The sequence below is a fragment of the Candida tropicalis genome (assembly GCF_000006335.3).
Source record: "Candida tropicalis MYA-3404 genomic scaffold supercont3.3, whole genome shotgun sequence".
In the NCBI taxonomy this organism is placed as follows: Eukaryota; Fungi; Ascomycota; class Pichiomycetes; order Serinales; family Debaryomycetaceae; genus Candida; species Candida tropicalis.
The window spans coordinates 1,284,148-1,306,615 of NW_003020055.1; the positions used below are offsets into that span (position 1 = coordinate 1,284,148).

The 22,468-nt window shown below is 35.7% G+C and overlaps 8 protein-coding genes across 8 annotated transcripts; 3 read left to right on the forward strand and 5 right to left on the reverse strand. All coding sequences in view use genetic code 12, as the record gives it.

Annotated features, from left to right (window-relative positions):
* Positions 1-102: 102 nt before the first annotated feature.
* SAP9 (aspartyl protease) lies at positions 103-1,794 on the reverse strand (the record flags this gene model as incomplete). The annotated part of the gene is made up of 1 exon (XM_002548278.1): positions 103-1,794. The coding sequence occupies one exon, from the start codon at positions 1,792-1,794 to the stop codon at positions 103-105; it is 1,692 nt and encodes a 563-aa protein (XP_002548324.1).
* A 1,548-nt stretch (positions 1,795-3,342) lies between these two features.
* Positions 3,343-4,386, reverse strand: PEP8 (retromer subunit; the record flags this gene model as incomplete). Its single annotated transcript, XM_002548279.1, has 1 exon — positions 3,343-4,386. One exon carries the CDS (start codon positions 4,384-4,386, stop codon positions 3,343-3,345), a length of 1,044 nt encoding a protein of 347 aa, XP_002548325.1.
* Positions 4,387-5,231: 845 nt separating this feature from the next.
* On the forward strand, positions 5,232-9,428 carry CSC25 (Ras family guanine nucleotide exchange factor; the record flags this gene model as incomplete). The annotated part of the gene is made up of 1 exon (XM_002548280.1): positions 5,232-9,428. One exon carries the CDS (start codon positions 5,232-5,234, stop codon positions 9,426-9,428), a length of 4,197 nt encoding a protein of 1,398 aa, XP_002548326.1.
* Positions 9,429-9,762: 334 nt separating this feature from the next.
* Positions 9,763-10,155, reverse strand: HTB1 (histone H2B; the record flags this gene model as incomplete). The annotated part of the gene is made up of 1 exon (XM_002548281.1): positions 9,763-10,155. The coding sequence occupies one exon, from the start codon at positions 10,153-10,155 to the stop codon at positions 9,763-9,765; it is 393 nt and encodes a 130-aa protein (XP_002548327.1).
* A 550-nt stretch (positions 10,156-10,705) lies between these two features.
* On the forward strand, positions 10,706-11,104 carry HTA1 (Hta1p; the record flags this gene model as incomplete). The annotated part of the gene is made up of 1 exon (XM_002548282.1): positions 10,706-11,104. The coding sequence occupies one exon, from the start codon at positions 10,706-10,708 to the stop codon at positions 11,102-11,104; it is 399 nt and encodes a 132-aa protein (XP_002548328.1).
* A 1,127-nt stretch (positions 11,105-12,231) lies between these two features.
* Positions 12,232-12,762, reverse strand: CTRG_02626 (Mg-dependent acid phosphatase; the record flags this gene model as incomplete). The annotated part of the gene is made up of 1 exon (XM_002548283.1): positions 12,232-12,762. One exon carries the CDS (start codon positions 12,760-12,762, stop codon positions 12,232-12,234), a length of 531 nt encoding a protein of 176 aa, XP_002548329.1.
* A 520-nt stretch (positions 12,763-13,282) lies between these two features.
* Positions 13,283-15,061, forward strand: CTRG_02627 (uncharacterized protein; the record flags this gene model as incomplete). The annotated part of the gene is made up of 1 exon (XM_002548284.1): positions 13,283-15,061. The coding sequence occupies one exon, from the start codon at positions 13,283-13,285 to the stop codon at positions 15,059-15,061; it is 1,779 nt and encodes a 592-aa protein (XP_002548330.1).
* Positions 15,062-15,247: 186 nt separating this feature from the next.
* CTRG_02628 (uncharacterized protein) lies at positions 15,248-16,861 on the reverse strand (the record flags this gene model as incomplete). The annotated part of the gene is made up of 1 exon (XM_002548285.1): positions 15,248-16,861. The coding sequence occupies one exon, from the start codon at positions 16,859-16,861 to the stop codon at positions 15,248-15,250; it is 1,614 nt and encodes a 537-aa protein (XP_002548331.1).
* Between the last annotated feature and the right edge of the window lie 5,607 nt (positions 16,862-22,468).

The following is a 22,468-nucleotide window of genomic DNA, read 5'->3' on the forward strand; positions in this document are numbered from 1 at the left end:
ACCCATTTCGTTAATGGGAATCAAACTCGAATTGGTAATCAAAATAAATGACTCTGATAGTTTATCTATTTTCTTTTTGCTTTCTAATGGATCATAGTTAGTTTACATCACAAAATAAAGCCATGCTAAGATGGAGGAAATCAAACCTTGAACTGGAACAGCAAGACCATCAGCAATGCCACGACTGGATGTTGTAGAACTGGAGCCAGAACTAGAACCTGAATTAGATCCAGATCCAGATCCAGATCCAGAACTTGAACTAGAACTGGAACTTGCACCAGAACCAGTGGTGTTGGTGATACCATTGGAGCCAATTATTTCGATTGATTCATCATTGGTATAGGAAATTTGTGCCAAACTAACTTGATAATCTTCAATATCATAAACAACGTATGCACTTCTTAAAATATTATCACCAAATAACATGTAACTAGAAGATGAAGATTGTGCTAAAACACCCAACATACATTGAGATCTAGAAACTCTAAGCACCAAGTCAGAAATTGGAACACTAATGGTTTTGACACCGTCAAAATTTATATCAAGAGTCTCTGAAGAAGAACGTAAATCACAATCAACAACATATGCACCTTGAGTACTATCATATGTACCACCAAGTGCACGTCCCAAAGAACGTAAAGTATCACTGAAGACATAAGATAATGTTGAACCAGTATCCAAAACAACACCAGTAGATCCAGACATGATAGTTGCATTATTTCCATCGCTATCAGAATAGTAAATACCAGATACTGGGACTTTAATTCTATCAGGAACACTAATTTGTCTAGATGATGACATCATATCAATTGTAGCCAAATCACCTTCGTATTTAGCATGGTCTATGGCACCAAATAAAATTGACCCGGTTTGGGCATCTGCAGTGTCCAAATATAAAGAATATATAGCTTTATTGATGATTCCTTGTTGTGCTAATTTGATTGGCAAATTTTCATAAATATATCCGTATTGGGAGGTCACTTCCAACCAAGGCAAACCAATACCTAAAACACCCACATCAGAAGAAGTTTCATTGGCAATAGCAAAGGATAAATCATGTACTGTAACATTGTTTATAACAACATCATCATATCCCCAAATCCCGAGAGCATGAGTGCCATCAGCATATTGAATTGCAAATGGGAAAGTATCATTTCTTCTAAAAGTATCGGAATTTTCAGTATTAAATGACCCATATGAAGTACAAGTGTTTGAACCTGATCCGGATCCAGATCCAGTTGATGGTCCCGATAAAAAGTTTGAAGGGAAACTGCCATCGGTAATGTATATGGTAGTGTAAGAACCAAATAACTTGTTGTGAACATCTTCTTCTTCTTCTTCATTTTCTTCTGTTGTTTTGGAAGGTTGTATAACATCACGTTCACGTTCAGGTTCACGAGCAGCTGGGAGTTGTCGTTTTTTCAATTTATGGATGGGCAGGACACCAGTACCTTGGCCAAAACTTCTTTCAAAACGTTTTGTATTCAGGACAGGAACACAATTCAAGTCATGGGACATGACCCATAAATCTGAAGATCCAGTATCGACCAAAACTTCATTGACATCTTCATTTGATCCAATCTTTAAACTGGCCATATAAAAAGTTTGTTCATTAGTTAAAATCATTTCAAAAGAACCATCTCTCTTGACAAATCTTGGAGTTGTATCTTCATCTTCAGGTGTTAAACTGTCTTTCGAAGATCCCCTACGGATCTTAAAGTCTATTTTAAATGGTGCTGTAGTAGCAATCGCTGTTGCAATAACAGATAAAAACGTTAAACTACTAAATTTCATATCTCAGTATTGATTTAGTATCTTGAATTTCTCTCACAAGGTAGTTCTTAGTTGCCCAAACAATTCTTTTTCTTTTTTTAGTTTTAGTTTTAGTTTTAATATTAGTTTTATTTTTTTTCGTCCGGTATCTTGTATAATAGGAAGGAGCAAATACCCGAGCGTTCAATGTTGCAATAAAATGTCAGCTAAGTATGAATTAATAATCTTTATTTTTTCCCTCTATTCTTTATAAAAATTAGGTGTAGTTAAATAGTAGGAGAATAGAAATAAAAAGATCAAGTTGATTCGAATTAAATGTTTCTAGCAGGTTATATTCTTTTTTCACAAAAATTCCAAATTGCAATTTTTTTTTTTGTATTTTTTTTTAGGCAAGTTCTTGGGTTACTTTTATATACTGTAGGCCAACGGAATGTTCGTTGGTTATTTCCAGACGAACAACAAGCAGCGCCTCCGACATGGAATTTACGCTTGCACACACACACACACACACACTCACAACAGGGCGCATCGCACACAAAGAAAGATCCAAGAAAATTTGAAATTTAGCAACTCTCTTCCGTCGCAGTAATAATGGCGGGCCATGGTGGTCGTGGCAGTGGTGGTAACGTCGGGCCGTGGTGGACGGCAGGGAAATAAGAAAAAAAAAAAAGAAATTTTTCACAGAGACACAAGTTTTCAAACCCATGACCCCTACAAATCATTTGCACCGTTTTTACGTGCCAATTACGTAATGGAAAACACACCGTCACATACTCACACACACACATATATTTAGATGTCATAACTAGCAATATATATATAGATATGATCAAAATAGTAATGGCTTTTAAGTAAGACAACTAATTAAATTGAGTTGATTTGAATATGTGCAATGTTAATCGTTGATCTCAACTGTTGCAGATTATTCAGATCTCATAAATTGAAAGGAGGAGGAGCAGCAGCAGTAACAGTAGTAGAAATAGAATCACTTGTTGGTTAGTAATACAACCAAGAAAAGCAATATAATAATAATAATTGTAATAATAATAATTAAGCTAGTTTGACAAAGAAAAATTATTACTAAGTCATCTACAAATACATGACATCAACTCCTACTCCAACCTAGCTTAACCCAGCCTAGCCCAGCTTAGCCTAGCCAAGCCAAGCAAAACAAAGCAAAGCATCATTATGTAAGCAATATATTTCTGTATTCTTCTATCAAGCTTTCTAGTTTTCCTCCTCCGCCCCTAGCTACAAATGACGTTGCTTCTATCAGTTACAACAATAATGGACATTTCTTAGTAACAAACCGTTCTGTACAAAATATAGGGGTTTTATCAATAGATATCTCTCTCTTTGATTGGTTGTCATTTAAGGTTCAATCATCAATGGGAAAGAGGTTTTGCAAAAAAATAAAAATAAAAATAAAAAATGGCGATGCTATGGGGAACTTGATTTAACCTTGGCACAAAAACCCCCTTGACTAGTTAGATGACATGCATACAAAATTTACTTTATTTCTTTATTTATTCATTAGCACTATGGAAAAAAAAAAAAAGAAGGAATCACCTATTGATCTCTGTAGAGAATGATTTCACTCTGTTTGAAGTATCTTCTTGCATCTTCATCAATTAAAACTAGGGAAAGATATGTCCTTGTAGAAAATTTCTTATTGACGTCCTTGTATGTTGGCACCAAATCAAACCCATTTAAGAATAATCGGATCGGAATAGTTTCGCCCTTAACAGGTGCACCATCCATGATCTCAAATCTTACCACTGTTTCACTATCAGTCACCTGGTTTGGTGCAGACCCAACTGTTTCTCTTCTTATCAAGGACAATTCCATGTGCTTGATTTTCAAACGGACCAATAAAAAGTAGATCTTTCCAATGATTACATCCTTTAATGAAAATCTTGATTTGGAATACTCAAACTCAATATGTAAACAATCTTCTATCCCCACATCCATTTTCACACTATGTGGTTCATTCTTAGCAGCAGGCTTGTTATTATTGGATGGCACTACTTCTTGACGGTTCTCCTGTACCAGTTCGCCATTACCATTAGATGTCTCCCTTGTAGTAGTAGTACTAGTAGCAGCATCGGTTTTAGAAGAATGGGTGGTTATTGCAGATGCTGGTTTGGGTAAGGGAGTGGTATAATGGAAAACCCACAATTCCTTCTCCCTAGTGATGTCGGCTGATGACTTTCTCATCACGGAAACTTTGATAAAATACCTTAATCTAACATTCTTACCACGATAACTTTCATATTGTTTCTCGACATTTTTAAATTCAAAAGGATATGATTCCGGATGGGTTAATTGAGAAGGGGCAGCTAACTCGGTTGCTAGCGTCAAAAACTCCGACGAAACAATACTATCGGTATTGGTTTCAATGGAACCCAATAACTGTACTTTCACACCAAGATGGTCTAGTTTCTTTCCCTCTTTGGTTCGTAATGTGACAGTTCCCTTAACTGATTCGCCATCCTTGTAGACGGGTAATTTCTCTACTCGCCCCTGCGGGCTCTTCACATCAATGTGTTTGCGTGTATCTTCATTGTCTAATCTAATCTCAATGTCTAATGGAGCCTTAAAGAAAATTGACATTTTATGGTTAATAATCGGTAACTGAACGAGTGTGTGTCTATGAAATACGTTTCCTAATCAAAACTAATCGAGTTTTCTTCCAACACTACAAATTGAATTGGTTCGCGAGTTTCTGTCACAGTACTTTATTTTGATTTTTTGTTTTTTTTTTTTTTTTGTTCATTAGGTCTCTTTTGTCGCAATCATTTGGTGCGATTTGGCCTAGTTGTAGGTCGAGCACGTGATTCTGTCACATTTCTCTATTCTTTTATTTTTTCCAAAACCTAATCCAACTCTACATACTACCAGCTTGTAAAGGATCGATACTAGTGGGTTTTTGAAGGATTGTAAGAAATATTTATAAACAAATTTCAGTTGCTTTCTCATATAATTATTATTTTTCAAATGTAAAATTCGATATCCAGCCCATCTTTTCTTCCGTCCCCCCTGAAATTTCTCCTCTCCATTTAAAAAAAAATTGAATTGAATTGAATGATAATCAAAACCTGAAGAAAAACAAAAAAAAAAATCTTCCTTAAAAATTGAATTCGTCAGCACACAATCCGTACAAGTGATTCAACAGTACGATTATTATTGGGTGCATTGTTATGGTAATAAGATTTATACAGTTGGAAGTTTGATTTATAAATATTGATTATTTTTGTTATTAATATTATTACCCTATTTGTTTCCAATAAGTAATACTTCAAAAAATAGCCACTAAAGACTTCACACTAAATTTCAGATCTGTAATTTTACGCTTTTTACTATTATTGTTATTATATTCCTTGCCATTGGCTTCTAACTAGATCATTACAGTTAATCAATACATAATTTAACTAATATTATATTTTTTTTTCCCCATTATGAATTATCCTGTTGATGAAGTACCTCCAGACGTTATTAGTCCTCATGATAACAAACCACAAAGAGATGAGCCTTTGAAACATTTGGACACTGTTATTGCATTGTACGATTTTCCAGGAACTCAACCATCACATTTACCATTGAATTTGGGTGATACGGTTCATGTCTTATCAAAATCATCAACTGGTTGGTGGGACGGTGTGGTGATGTCAAGCAATGGAGAACTACAGAGAGGCTGGTTTCCTCACAACTATGTCCGCTCAGTGAATTATGTTCAGCCAGTCTTGAACAAATTGAAGGACAACAAAGAACTCGATTCGATAACAGCAGCAAATACTGCAGCAAATGTTGTAATGCCATCCTTAACTAATTTGATTCAAAGAAGCCTACAAGAATCTGAACGAAATAGTCCGTTAAATTCAACAAGAAAGAATTCAGTTGTCAGTTTTGCTAGTTCTGAAACAAGCATGCCGAGTGAGTCCAAGGGTAATCAGCAAAATCAACAGCAGCACCTGCATCAACTGCATTTTCCTCACTTGCAACAACAACAACAATTAAACTTGAATTTGGGTCCTCCAGCGGGGCATCATAACGTGGGGTCTGACGAGCATGGGGATTTCGAACTAGGACCTACTTCCCAGCAGCCTTCGATTTCTCATACATTGACTGGATTTGAAAGCGGTGATGATGAAATCAACCTTGTGGAATTGGAAGAAGCAGAAAGATTGGTGGATGATTACAGAGTCCAACATGGCAAGATAGTGACGTGGATTCCAAGAAATACTACAAAGGGTGATATCGTCTTCTATTGCGAACAATTGGATATCTATTGTGAATCATTTCCATTGATTACATTTGATGGAGACGCGAAGCTGCCCAATTTGGTGTACCCAAAAGATGAAGCTATATTACAGTCTTCAGTAATACCAGTACAGGGTTCTCGGTCGATGGATAATATATTGGGGCAACGAGAAGGGTCAACTGCTGGCACATTTGATCCTCTCAAGCGTGATTCAAATGTTTCCGTTAATACTCAAAGTTCAGGTTCATCATACCACCGCTTTAGTCGTCCTTTTTTTTCAACAGAGAAGTTGTTCTATAAGCACACTTCGGATGTTAGTACTTGGACCAAGTTAAAAGAGCATTGTAATTATATTTTGGACTTGATGTTGAAGGCATTAAAGGATCAAAATAGACAATTATTTAGCACCCATTTCACCAGATTAAACAAATTGGTGGTCCTTATATATGGTGCGGCCAGATTAAATCAAGACGATTATGTTGATACAAAGTACGAGGCTTCTGCCAAACGAAAATTGAAACGAATCTGTGCATCATTTGCCCAGATATACATCAATGGTATCTTACATTTAAGTGTATTGCACTATTCAGTTGACGAGTTTAGCGAAGGAAGTCATTTTTTTGGGTACGATATATCAAGGTTGAACAAATCCAATCCAAGTAGTGCCTTTCAATCACCCGCATCTTCGTTGTCCACCATACGACAAGGATCCGAAGATAGTTTCCGCATGAATCAAAGGTTATCATCAGTTACTACTACTGCTGCAACTGTGGCTGCCAATGCTGCTGCTAATGCTAATGCTAATGCCAGTGCTGCTGCCAGTGCTGCCCACTTTTCCCCGGATGAGGGTGTAAATAGGGATATGAGTGATGATATGAATTACAAGAGTCAACTAAAGTATGAAATTGAAAACTTGAGGGCAAACACCAATTCGCTTGTTAAAATTTTTCTTAAACTCAGTAGGGATAAGAAAATCAAAAATGCCGATTATGATTCTTCAGATGCATCGGAAGATGAAGGTGAAGATCGATATGACATCTTGCCCCAGGCATACCCTCGATTTTTAATGGAAGAATTCAATGGAGGTAATTGGTGTAATCCATTCTTTTCTACTAATAATCCAGTTTTGAATGTCAGTGGTGATGACTTAAAGAATAGATATCACACAAAAATAATAATCGATCATTCTGCATACGACTCCGTGCTTCAATATCTGGAAAAGATGATTGAATTGAGTGAAAATACTTTGGAATTCCTTGACCCAGGTGTTCAGGAAGTATACTATTATAATGAAAGTTTAAGGAATGATAGAAACACGCAAGTTTTGAGATTGATTTACAAGTACCTTTATAATGCTAGTTCTATGATTGATTTGATTGAATCATTTGATTTCACTCTTTTTTGTTCAGTCAAAAAGTACTCTGGTCATGGAGATGATAATGATGATGATTATGGTGACGATGACGATGATATCAAAACTGCTGAAAGAGCCAAACACGACGGAGAGGAAGATGCTTCCAGCATTCCTGATGATGATCATGGTTCTGCTATGCCACGTAAAAGGGCTGGGTCTAATTTGACATTTGATTATCCAGTTGTCTTGGAGTTTTTCCAGTTGAAACAAGAACTCCATGATTTGATTTCAAAAATTATCATGTCTACACAGTCGTTAACATTAGAGGATCCGGAGGTGTTCAAGGGATTAAAAGACGAAGACCCATTGTTTTATAACCGAGATGTCTTGCGTATTCCAAAGGAGAAGGCATCTTTGTTGTTGTCTAATGTTCTTATCGATCAAGTGAATAGCAGCAAAAGAAATGCAATTTCACTAAACCCAGATACATTATTGTCGGATTATTTAAGTGATGGTATACAAGCATGCCGATCTGTATTAAAGATCACACAGCAATTAATTGAAGAACGTGAAACAATAATCAATTATGCCACCAGAGTGATGCAAGACAATTTTGATGTTCAATTACTTATTGTGGAACGAAACAATACTTCGTCATCCGAGAAGACAGACGACCATTCATACTATATTGGTGGACACAAGAAATCAAACGATGTTCCGTGGTATTTGGAAGGTGATGATGAATATGAACTATTATTGGATGTTAAAGGTAATATTAAAGGAGGTACAAAGGAGGCTTTGGTATCTCATTTGACTCATCACTTAATGTTTGATAGTACTTTTAATTCGGTGTTCTTGTTGACTTTTGCGTCTATGATGTCTCTTGGTGAGTTGATTGGATTGTTGATTGGTCGTTTCAACATTGAACCACCAGATGGTTTAAGTTACGAGGAGTATAATACTTGGATTTCTAAGAAACAGAATCCGATTCGATTGAGAGTTATGAATGTTATGAAATTATTAGTGGAAAAAAACTGGTCTCGTTCGTATTATAATGAAGCAATATTACGCAAATGGTTGACATTTGCAGAATCTGGTCAAGTGCAAGCATATTCCGTGGGGAAAATGTTGGCTATTGACTTGAAGAAGTTATTAAAAGGAGAAATTATTTATGTGGAAAGAGATCCTGTCATACCAAATACAAAACCGCCTGCACCATTGACCAAAGTTTCGTCACTTCTGAAGAAGATTAAATTGTTGGACATTGATTATGTTGAGTTGGCTCGTCAATTGACGTTACGTGAGTTCAAATTATATTGCAAAATTACCAAGTATGCTTGTTTAGCTAAGGTCTGGGGGAAGAAATCGGGGCTTCATGAAAGTATTGATAGTATAACCCAGTTTATCAAGGCTTCCAATCAGTTGACTAACTTTGTCGGGTATATGATCCTTAGAAAAGCTGAACCCAAGAAGAGGGTGCAAATAATTCGATATTTCATTCAAGTTGCAGACAAGTGTCGTCAGTATAACAACTTTTCGTCGATGACTGCTATCATTTCGGCATTGTATTCATCACCAATTCATCGTTTGAAGAAAACTTGGGAATATATGAATGGTGATTCGTTATCCCATTTGAAGAATATGAATAAATTGATGAACTCATCACGTAACTTTAATGAGTATCGAGATGTTTTGAAATTTATTGGTTCGGAACCTTGTGTACCATTTTTTGGGGTTTATTTATCAGACTTGACATTTGTTTATCATGGTAACCCGGACTATTTATACAACAGAACAAGACAAGTCAATTTTGCCAAGCGAGCAAAGACTTCAGAAATTGTATCTGGAATTGATCGTTTCAAGACTACAGGCTACAACTTTCAAGAAGTTACAGAGATTCAAAAGTATCTTGATTCTTGGTTTGAAAAGTGTCCTACGATTGACGAGCAGTATCAAATATCATTGAATTTAGAACCTAGAGAGCAATCTACTAGTAATAGTTCTAATCTCAAAAGCTCCAAACCATTTTCATTAAGATGAGTTTATTTTTGTATTACTGTGTTTATGTTTTTGTAGTTTGTTTGTATGGTATTTTGGGGGGCTTAGTATATAGAAGTGTTTTGTAATTGTTACAGCTTATTTATCTTCACTTTTATTTGTTTACATCTTGAATGATATTCGAATTGATAAATTATATTCATAAACCTAATTAAACACATGCCATTTAAAATGACAATAAAAAGAACTAAATAATGAAAAAAGGGAAAACTAAAAATACAATATAAAACAAAAAAAAACAAAGTAATACAAGACTAGACCAGGGATGATTGAAGCTAGATTATACTCTTTTTATTTCTCTCTGTCTGTGGTATGTCTAATTAGAAGCAGATGAATATTTGGTGACAGCTCTGGTACCTTCGGAAACAGCATGTTTAGCCAATTCACCTGGCAAGATCAATCTAACAGCGGTTTGGATTTCTCTAGCAGAAATGGTAGATTTCTTATTGTAAGCAGCTAATTTAGAAGCTTCAGAAGCAATTCTTTCAAAGATATCATTAACAAAGGAGTTCATAATAGACATGGCTTTTTGAGAAATACCAGTATCTGGGTGGGTTTGTTTCAAAACTTTGTAAATGTATGAGGAGTAAGTTTCTTTTCTAGCCTTGGTTCTTTTTTTACCACCTTCAGTGGAAGCGGTCTTTTTGGCAGCTGGTTTCTTTTCAGCTGGAGCTTTGGAAGCTGGTTTCTTTTCTGCTTTTGGAGCCATTATGGAAATTTAACTATGAATAATAATAAAAATATGGTATATAATTAACAAGAAGAAAAAAGGAAAAGAACAAAAAAGAAAGAAATCTTAATTTGTTTGTGGTTAATGTATCCTTTTTATATACCCTCCATGATTTTGATTTTTCTGTTGTTGTTGTTGTTGTTTTGTTTGTGCGTGAAGTGTAGTCGTGTGTCTATTGCAAAAAATCTCTCTTTCTCTCTCTTTCATTCTCTCTCTCTCTCTCATTATTACGCGCGTTCTCTCTCTCTTTCTCTTTCTCGTTCTCTTGCATAGATTCTCTCTCCTCTCTCTTCATGTATTTTCCTAAGTAAATCTGAGCACGCGTGAGGTTGTTTTTTTTTTGTTTTCCTTTGCAACACCACACAAATACGCAACAACGAAACCGAAAACGAAACCCATGATCAATTGAATTAATTTAAATACAGAAAAGTTCGCCACTTCTAAAGAAAGGGGTATTGATTTTTTTTTCTTTCTTTTCATTCTTGTTTTTATATTCATATTAAACAACTTATAAATCAATCTACTAATAATGTCCGGTGGTAAAGGAAAAGCAGGTACTTCTGAAAAAGCTTCTACTTCAAGATCAGCTAAGGCTGGTTTGACTTTCCCAGTCGGTAGAGTTCACAGATTATTAAGAAAAGGTAACTACGCTCAAAGAATTGGTTCTGGTGCTCCAGTTTATTTAACTTCTGTTTTGGAATATTTGGCCGCTGAAATTTTGGAATTGGCTGGTAACGCTGCTAGAGACAACAAGAAATCCAGAATTATCCCAAGACACTTACAATTGGCCATCAGAAATGATGAAGAATTAAACAAATTATTGGGTGATGTCACTATTGCTCAAGGTGGTGTCTTGCCAAACATTCACCAAAACTTGTTGCCAAAAAAATCAGGTAAAGGTGGTGTTAAAGCTTCTCAAGAATTGTAAGGTGGGTTTGTGTTGTTAAAAAAATCAAGGCAAATATAATTTGTATTCAGTTCTAATTTGTGTATTTTAGTTTTTTATTAATTTAAGTAAATATCATTGCTATCATAAGTAATTTTCAATTCAATGGAAAGGGTAACTCTATTCCATTGTAGGTATGTCAATGCGTAGTGACTCGAAAGATATACACTGATGAGCCGTTTTTTCTTATCTTCCAGTACATATTGTATTTTCTTTTTGTTAGATTAGAATCCGTTTTGTGCGCAATTTAATCAAACCCGTCCCACCAATGATCTCATTCCTATGACTATGAGCCAATTTAACTTTAATATTAATAGGCCATTTTACACGACTATAATATTTTTCTTTAAATTTCGAGATTTTTCACATATAGTCTGAACTGGAGAAGAATTATCTTTATCAACTGAGGTAATTTACCTACAACTGGATTACCATCTTTACTATACGATTGTATTAAGTTTATTGTACATTAATACCATCAAAGCTTTTTGTTTTCACTGATTATCTGTTTTTCAACGCTTTTCGTATCATCTAATTGTTAACAAGCCAAGCTTGCCGCTTAAATTAATTTTTTGACTATTTGAACCATCAAAATACATTTATTGGTAGACTTGTTTATAATATTAATAACTTTAGTCGATCAATCAATCAATCAATCAATCAATAATTTGGGAGCTGTTTGATTTTTAGTAACATTATTTGATATTTTTCAAAGTTTTACGTTAGTACCACATCATTTCACGACAATCTACAACAACTATGGCACCAAAAGGAAAATGGAAGATCGGTTTGATCTCAACTGCAGTCGTAGTTGGCACAACTTACCTTGTTCTCAAGACATTCCCACATCTTTTTACTAAACAAGATGATGACGAAAATGAAGTTGTCGAACGCACAGAAGATGATGGAAATCAATCCAATAAACCAATTGAATTGTTTGAATCTGAAGAGGCATTCAAACAAAAATAAATAGTTTAGTGTATTCTTGTGTGTAATAAATAGCTGATTATGTTTTAATAATATATTTGTACTATAACTATTCTGTAACTAAATTTTAATCGCGAATTCTAACCAATTCTTTATGAAAATTATTCTATTACAATAAAACACTATTTATTTCTATTATTATCCCAGTCCCTTAAACCTTTAACGAAAACATCTCTCGTTAAACCAGTAGACACATCTTCAATATGAACAAAGTAGCACGAAATTGACGACACGTCTCGATTTCTCCTCTCGTCATCAAATAAAACAAACTCACCATCTTCCAATTCCTGCTTCATGTCTAACTGTTTGGCTGCCATCAGTATATGACGTGTTTTTGAGCCCTTTCCCCACTGCAAAGTATCAAAGTAGTCTATTGCTGGTCGATCGTTTATGTGCAACATACTTAGTAACTTCTTTGCAACATCAGGAGTATAAGTTCGGCTTGCACCAATAATTCGAACATCATTCTCCACCAACTCCAAAATAATTGACTCGACATCTCTGAAAAATGACAAACTAAACCCAGTACGGTCTACAATTTCTGTTTTTGAGACCGACTTTAATGGTGTGGTAATGTGGGTGTCACACCAACATGGCCATAACGTGTAATCTAAATCGAAGACCACAGCTTTAGGATATCTTGAAATAGTCATCACACACAACCAAATATACTCAATAAATATAACCAAGCGATAGTACAAGTAACTAGTATTGATTTGGTTAGATTGTACAAACGAAATCAGACTCCTGCTCGATGACGACTTATTTTTTTTCCCTCTTCGCCCTCAGTGTATCGATACAAAAGGTGAGAATAGATTAATGTGTGTGTGCGAGTGTGAAAATCGTGTTTTGCATTTTTGTGTGTCGGGGGAGGAAGCCGTTGATTGGGAAAAAGGGAGCAGCAATTTTGAAAGAAACTACAGTACAAAAACCCACAATAGAAACAATCAAACAAAAATGCGTGATAAATACAAAAAGTATGGAACCAAAGATTAGGGGAAAAAAAAAGACCTCAGAATTGCCACTGATAAAATTTCAAACTTTTACCATTCCCCCCTTTTTTTCCTTCCTTCTTTCTTTACTCTTCTGTTCTGAAGTCCTTTTCAATCCAATCAACAAGTTTTTCTTCTATTAAGCAATAATTGTTGGATAATCCAGGTGAATAATTCAGAGATGCCACCACAAAACCAATCCCAGCGTATTATCATTAAAGTTGCAATCACTAAAGCAAACACCGGTTCCGATTCTACCCCGGTAGAGAAAACTGTCTATGCCAGAAGAGATAGCTTCACCAAGATCAAATCAAAGGCTGCCCTAACTGCATACTTAAGCAAGGAATTACCTGATTATATTTCTAGTGATGCTAGTTATTTAGCCTTTACCAGAAAATCAAAAAAGTACAAAGACTTTATCTCGTTGGACTCAGAGGATGACTTCAAGTCACTTGCAAGAAGCTTGAAGGTGAAAAATCATGTCAAGTTGAATGTTGTTGATTCGTCACCAATTGCCAGTGATGCCGACGATTCCACAAGAAAGAGAAAATCTACCACAATTGATTTTGGTGCCTTGGGTGACGCTTTGATTGAAGTTGCATTTGAACACTTTAAGGAAATGTTTGGTGATTTATCGAACGGTGCTCCATTCAAGAAGGGTACATCTTCTGTAGCTTCTGACAACTCAGATTGTCCAAGCTATAACACAGCTACAAAAGACGAGGCATCATTGCCAGTTCATTCAAATATCTGTTGTGATGTTTGCCATCCCGACGATTTTGTTCCACTCAGAGGAGTCAGATACAGTTGCTTAGTTTGCCCAAATTTTGACTTGTGCTCAAGCTGTGAGTCTAGACAACTTGCTGATAAATCAAGTTTTGGTTCACATTCATATTTGCATCCAATGGCCAAAATTATCCACCCATCGTCATCATTTGTCAGAGGCGGAGCTTGGGGTTCTACAATCCCACAAACAAACGATATTGTCTATGACATTCCTTTGGAAAATTGTAACCTTGCAACAAAGGAGAGATTGGAAGAGTTGTTGAAACTGAAAGGATTTGAAGGATTTGTTAATGATGTTGACCGCTATATTAGCGACTCAGAAAAGTACCAAAAGTTGTGCACCATGATGGAGATTGAGGATGAGGATGAAGAAGTCCAGTTTTTGGTTTTGATGAGTATTCTTGAACATGCAATGGATGAAGATAAAAAGGAACAGGATTCCGATGTACCACAATCCGAACCAGTCACATCAGACAATGATTCTGTCGCTTTCCCACAGAACAATATTGAAGGTGAAGTTATTGTGAGACCTAAGAAGTTTGGTGAAATTTCAAGAATTATATCCTTGCAGTTGACTAATAATACCAATCAAACTATTGAAGGTGGGGAATTGAAGTTTGAATTTTTCAATTCCAAACAGACAGAAACAGTTGTGGTTAGAAACGCAAGTGCCATCAAGCCTGGAAGAATTAGATACTATAATTTGGGTAGGTTAGCAGAGGAATTTGAAAGAATTAATGGCATGCAATTGAGAATTGTCACTGAAGGTGCTGTCTTTGTTGGTGAATATAAGGATAATTCTGATTCCATCTTGACTGCCCAATCTAGTTTTGAAGCGAAAGTGCCAGAGGTGTCTGAAGCTGATGATAGTGGTGACACTTCAGCCACTGAGTCCATTGCAGAAGATGAAAATGTTTTGGCTAAGAGTGAATTAGCAGAAGAGCACAATTCATGTGGTTCAACACATTCAATGGTTTTGCCATCTCTTCCAAAGGAAAGCACAATCCTAGCCTCGTCTGAATACTACGATGCCACTAGTGATGCAGCTGATTATTCCAAAAAAGACTCAATGGTAGATGATGAAGACGATTATGACATCATTAGTGGAGCAGAAGATGAGGATACTGCATCTGATTTTGAAGTATTATCTGCTGTCAGCTCCAACAATCAATAATGTGCATTAATGTGATCAGGTTTTGGTAAATGGTTTATTCTTTTTTTTCAATTTTTGTTGTTCAGTTTTATTATTTAATTTGGGAGTATTTTTTTTTATATATATCTATTACTATTTTGTTTCTTTTTAAGTTTATGTTTCTTCTACATAGTTATCCAAATCGAATGTTTGTTGCCGTATATATCTTTAAACAGTATCTTTTTGTGTAATTGATGATTGTTCACTAGGATCAGACGATGGACCCTCTATGTTGGAAGGATCACCAAACACGACAGCAACCTCTTCCAATGTATACCCAAAAGTTTCAACATAGAAAAAGTAAATTATGACCACTTCAATTACAAGAATGCAGCAATAGACAATGTAATATTTCCATTGAATGGCATCCATGGCCACTGGGTTAACAAATCCATTGTAAATAAGGAATATGTTATTGAATGCTTGGAAAATGTTGAAGCCCTTGGCTCTATGAGAATATGGCAACACCTCAGAAAGATAAAGGAATGGCAAAATATTAGCACCAGCATTATAGGCAAAGTAGAATAAGAAGATAAAAACTAGTACAGCATTTGCCAATTGAGTGTCGGTGAAATTCGTGTAAGCAAATCTCGCTGAAAGGATTGTGCATACCACGTAGCAGATCATCATTCCCATAGAAGAAGCCAAGAACAATGTCCTTCTTTTGAAGTAACGTACCATCAACGTAAGGATCCATGATATTCCCAAATTGTAAATCATCAACCCTCCATTAATTTTCAATTGTTTGGATGCTTCAGTGATGCCAATGGTGTTCAACACTTTATTCAAGTAATAAGACACTAACCCGTTTCCCGATAATTGCATAAAAAAGGCGGTAAAGAAAACCAAGAACAATCTTCTTCTATAACTTGGAAATGTTAAAAAGTCCAAATAATTTGAAGTGGAGCTTATTTTCTCTAACTCTAATGCAGTTGAAATCTCTTGGACCTCAAACTCAACTAATTTAGTTGCTCGTTCTGAATAGTCATTACCTGTATGATACTTTCTCAAAATTCTAGATGCCTTTTCAATCTCCCCTTTAGAGATCAAGTATCTAGGAGACTCGGGAACCCAATAAAAGCCTATGGTTTGGATCAATGGCAACAATCCTTGCAAATACGAAGGAACTCTCCATGAGTAACTATTATCAAGTCCATGTATAAAATAGATTACCCATGCCGCAATTGCAGCTCCGAGATACCAAAAAGTATTATAAAAAGATGTACAAGTCTCTCTGTATTTTGGAAATGATAGTTCTGAAATTAAACAAGGCGAAGCAACACTGGTTAAACCGGTCCCAACCCCAATCACAATTCGTGAAACAAGGAAGGATGCATAGCTTGTGGATGCCCCTTGTAAAACTGATCCAATAATGGCGACTATCAGCCCCACGACCACAGTTGGTTTTCTTCCAAAGTGATCGCAACATCCTGAGGCAAAAATCGTTGAAATAAACCCACCAAAAACAACTCCATTAGATAATGCTCCCAAAATTGCGCCAGTAGGATGTGACATGTCATCTTTCCAATTACCAATAATTTGCAACCCATTCAACATACTTCCATCATAACCTGAACTAGTAGAGCTGAGTGTACTCAAGAAGATATACCAGTGTAATATATTTAAAAACCGATACCTAAAAAAGGATTTTTCCAAGTATAAGTAGTCATTGATTGATTCATCATCTAAAAAATTAATAGGTTCAATATTACTATGGTATTGGTAGTGATTTGCATTTTCAATGCCATCTGTGGAACCACCACTACTAGCTAAATTTGACATTTTGTAGCTATAGAACAAAATTCACAGAACAGAAAGAAATAGTTTAAATAAAGGGGAAATTCCTTCACAATTTATACTTCTGTAGTAATTGGGAGGCGTTGTGCAACTATTGTTGATATGATTGCTTAAATGGAAATTGGAATAGATGACATAAATCAAAAATAATGATGATAAGTGTTGATTTAACTGAGGATTAGAATTTTAGGTACACTAACTGAGATAATGTGACTCTTATTAATATTTTCGTTTATTTGATTGATGATAGCAAGGCTATTCCGTTCAGAATTGAAGGGACCTGATTCTTAAGTGTTGTCAGCTTAATACATTGGAGTTTTATGATATCATTAGAAAGGATTATGTCTGCATAACAGCAATGCATATTGAAGTAATCTATAACCAAGAAGATCACGATTCCAAGCTGATTTTTATGAAATATTGATATGTTATAGTTGCAAATTATAAAAGTACTAGAAGAATCGGTGGCATTGAACATTGGGAAGTCTTTTCTTTTTACCGAAATTTTGTCACAATCTATGCAATATTGTTAATTAAGTAAGCTTTGGCGCATTATCGTGGTAAAATAGCATATATTCACCAATGATGGTTAAATATATGTATAGTTTTTGAAACAAGTCATCGAATTGTAACAATTCATGACAAACGAAAGAGAATCAAAATAAGGGCAATTTATGTGTTTTCCCCTTTTTGCAACGCTTATTTTTTATTTTTTCGCAGCCAGGGCTAATCTATCTAGAAAAATGTATGATGGTTTAATTCTTTATCTATACCTACCCTTTATTTTCAGGTTCTTGTCAAGTTGTCCAGTCTATATTAAATTTTCCTGATAACTTCACTAGAACGCATAACAAGTTTAACTTCAAAATCTTCTTTTCTGTGTCATTTATTTCTAAAAGGGTGCAAGTAAAATTTCTCCCCATAAGAGTGAAGATATTATAGTATAGGCAACCCAATCAAGATGACAGACCGGATCTCAGTTTCGGTTTGCCCATGTAATCACGTGTGTGTTGGTTTTGTGTCATTTTTAACTAAGCTTTTCTTTTGGTATGCCCCATACATTATTCTTTGGTATGCCAACGTCTTGTTTGGTATGATTCTTCATGAGTTTTATGTTATGCTTCGGACCTGTTTACTTGTTATGCTCGGCCGAAATTAATTTGATATGCCCGGCTCAATATTTATTTGATATGCTCGGGTAAAACTAATTTGATATGCTCGGGTGAATCTATTTTTGGTATGCTTGGTGGTCCCTATTTGTTATGCTCGGCCGAAACTAATTTGATATGCCTCTTGGAACGTTGTTTGTTATGCTCGGCTGAATGTTATTTGTTATGCCTCTTCCAAAGATTTATGGTATGCCCGGTGAACCCTGTATGTTATGCTGGGCTGGATCATATATGATATGCCCGGTGATTGTATCTAGAGTTTTGTGATTCACCGACCCTGAATGCGTCATCTTGTTGCAAGCTTTCCTAAAGCTCAATCATCAAGGGACCTGAGGCATGACCGGAACTATGTGTTGAAGGTCGGAAGTGCTTAGCATGTGTGGAAGCCAATGTTTGACAGAGGTGTCCACTTGATATCCTGGTAGTTGCCAAATCATTATAGGAGTATGGCATTTCAATCTGACTGATCAGGCAGTCATATTTGTAGGATAAGATCATGAATTCAAGGTGACCATTTCCCGTTAATTATCAATGTATTACCAAGTTATCTGCAGCTTTAATTGATGGATAGTAGGGTAATAGATTGACTATAGCCAACATGTAGACTAATAGATAGAATACCAGGACTAAAGCGTGAAATAAAGACAAATATTCCACACATTAAACATGCCATTGGTGTACTTTATTAGCTGTATTTCAAGATCCACAACCTATAATACTAATGGGGTTGTCTGAACCTGTGATAGCAACAGTTGCAGCAGCTACACATGCTGTAGCAACGGCTCTGTGATTAGTAGTAGGCATAATAATTACCAAATCTATTTCAGTATAAGTTTACATACAATACCATATGATAAAGCAGACGTATATACAGCTATCCATTGTGTGATCCTAGTATATCAGCTGCCCTTTTGATAACACACGTTCTGCTATTCTACCAACACACATGCAACGTACAATGCCAGTGTTTCTTCATACATTATATCAAGCTTTACTTCATTATATTGGTGGCATTGGCACAACCAACGTTCTTCAGAGCATCATACACCAAAAGAGATCACTATCAGTGTCATCTCCTGATCTTTGCAAGTAATTTGGGTATTGTCATTGTTGGTGTCTATTCGACTATGAAATGTCGTTTGCACCCTTTGTCGCAAGTTCAATATTGCATGTCGCATCTACCGTGTCGCATAAATCATGTCGGATGTACCATGTCGCGTATCTCGTGTCTCATACACCATGTCGCATCAACCATGTCGCATTAACCATGTCGCTGGTACCTACGACATGTGTATCCATGCGACACATATGACAGGCGACATTTTAAGGTTTATCCGATATAAGACATTTTTGACAGAAAAAAGTTTGACACTCAGGAAATGTCGGAATACACATTTTAACTACCACGCGACATATGCGGAAAAGGAAAAGGAAAAGTAGAACCGGAGATATCATAATGTCGCACGACAGTCGCTATTTTTCCGTGTCGCAAAATTCTACAACTAATTGTATGTGTGGAAACTATTGCCAAACACAGCAAAGATATTTGTATAGACATATGGAGACTGAATAAGACTTAGAATGCTGTTATTAAAATATGAGAAATATTACGTAGGATACCGGAACACTGCTGACCCGGAAGTGGGCGATTATCGGGTCATATCGTTAGAAAGGGTCTTACATATAGATCACAAAGCCTGGCTTCCCCTTCAAGGAGGAGCATATCATTAACGAAGAATAACATAAAAGCGCTCAACTACTGGAATAACAAAAAAAGAGTGGGGCAGCTGCATAACAAAAAGATCTTTGTGTTCTATCATATCAAACTCCTGGCATAGCAAAGGTGTTTTTTGTTATGCTGATTATTTCGATATGCTAGCTATTTCGATATGCTAGTTATTTTCGATATGCTGATTATTTCGATATGCTGATTATTTGATATGTTTGACTAGTTTGATACGCTGACTAGATTTGTTATGCTACTTGTTTGTTATGCTGATTATTTTTGATACGCTAATTATTTTGATACGTTGACTATTTTGATATGTTGTTTATTTGTTATGTATATTATTTGATATGACATTTATTTGTTATGTTATTTATTTGATATGTCATTTGTTTGTTATGCTATTTATTTGATATGTCATTTGTTTGTTATGCTATTTATTTGATATGTCATTTGTTTGTCATGCTCTATATTTGTTATGCTCTATATTTGTTATGCTCTATATTTGTTATGCCCTGTGTTTGTTATGCTCGATATTTGCTATGCTGATTATTTTGTTATGCTATTTATTTGATATGTGTCTTATTTGTTATGTCATTTGTTTGTTATGCTGTGTGTTTGTTATGCCCTGTGTTTGTTATGCTCGATATTTGCTATGATATATATTTGATATGTGTCATATTTGTTACGCTTGTTGATGTATTTTTTGGTATGCGCTTTTCTTGTTATGCTGCGAAACACTTTGATATGCACTAGTAAATTTATTTGTTATCCAGCTAGTTGACGTGTTTTCTGGTATGCTGGTTCTATTTATGGTATGATCGTATCTCACACTGTTTCTATACTCTATTCCTCACATCAGTTCGTGTTATATGAACGTAATTTGCAAGTACACTAATTTTCAAAATACAAACTGATGAGCAATTTTGATGGTGTTTTGCTGCAAATTTATACAGAAAACACACACCAAATAGAACACACACATATCTAGTAACTACAATGTAACACATAGCAAAATTAACTCACACTAAGTTCAGCGTATACGTTTCCATTATCATTTCACGTTGTTTCCAGGCATCTGTGGTCCTGTACTGTTAGCAGTAGACAACTTAGTGGTGCTACCAAAACACAAATTCACCACTTTGCACGACCATCGCGGAATTTCCTCTAAATGAACCAATTACAGATTAGCACCTGGTAACAGGTGTTGGTGGACAAAAGGAGACACAATGGACGTGTGTGTCTCTATTATAGTGTTGTAAAATATTGTGTGCTGTCTAGTTGGAGTACTCACATGTGTGTTAGTGTCAATTGCAACACACAAGAACCTCTTAGTGGAGACCAACAATAGCAAATACCAGCTCAGCAATTAGAAGTAGCTATTTATACTGCATCGTTTTCCTTCACCAATCTCTTGCCTGAAATCAAATTCTGGGTACTTTCATGTGGTAGTTTCCTATACTTTGTCGGGTAATTTGCTCCTGTATTTTCGGCTGTTGCAAAAGTTTTTTCTGAGGGTGTGGGATTCAAACACAGACACAGACGCAGGTATCAAATACAAAAAGGGGGTGAACTGACCATACATAAGGGAGTATTCTGAACACGTTAATAATGGAATTGAACAAGATAGGACGGTTTTCAGTAACGTCTGGATGGTTTTAATGGTAACTTTTCTCACAATTTCAGGCCGACTTGGGTGGTTCGGAACGGTGATTCTGGTGACTTGTTTCTGTACTCTCAGTGGTGGTTGTAAAAAATTTAGAAGAAAATACTGCTGGTTCCAATTCATTTCCTGACTTCATTGTAACAATAGTTTGATTGTGTATTGATATCGTTGATTCATAGTACTGCACTTATGTAGAAACCCATATGTCCAGGCTATTCTGCAGAGTGTGATCAGATAGCTGAAGCCCTTATTTGTAGATGATAAATAAAAGTTTTTAAAAAAGTTCGACTAGTAAGAGCGCCTCTCAGATTGTAAGTACAGAGAAAAAATGTCACTCCAGCACGAAAATCTGAGGAGTATCATCGCTCGAGTATTAGTTGCTCCCCCTAAATATATGCATTTCTCGTTACAAAAGTGCGACTCAGAAACACAAACAGAACAAAATTAATGGCGATATTCATCGTTCTTGAGATGCTTTGGCCAAGCTTCGTGCGTATTTTCCCTCAATTTAATGGCCGAATTTCTATCAGTTTCGCAACACTTTCTGCTAAAGTTCTGAGGACCTAGACACCTGTTACCAGCACAATATGTACGCCCATTTTCTTGAACTTAGAGTACTAATCAGTATGATTGTATTTATTATTAAACAAGTATTTTAGACAAATATTGTTACTCGGCGAATGGCAATTCTGGCAATGAGAATTAATTTCAAGTACAACGATTTGCCAAATAATTTTTCAATAACCTCTAACGAATGCAGAGCCGTCTCAAGTAGTGATGCCGTCAGTACTAGATTCATCAGAGTCAGTAATTTACAAACTTCTAAGGATTGTTCAACGGCAGTAATTAGGTTATTAACCAATGTTAGAAAGACGAATTACTTTTGAAATACCTATTCAAACTTTAGTGAATTACTGACAATGTCGACAATATTGTCCACGAAGACTTGACTTGTTACTGCGGTTCGTTTTCTTCCAATTCAACACGGACTTCCCTCAATTGAAGTCATCATTGGGAAATCTAAGAGTTGG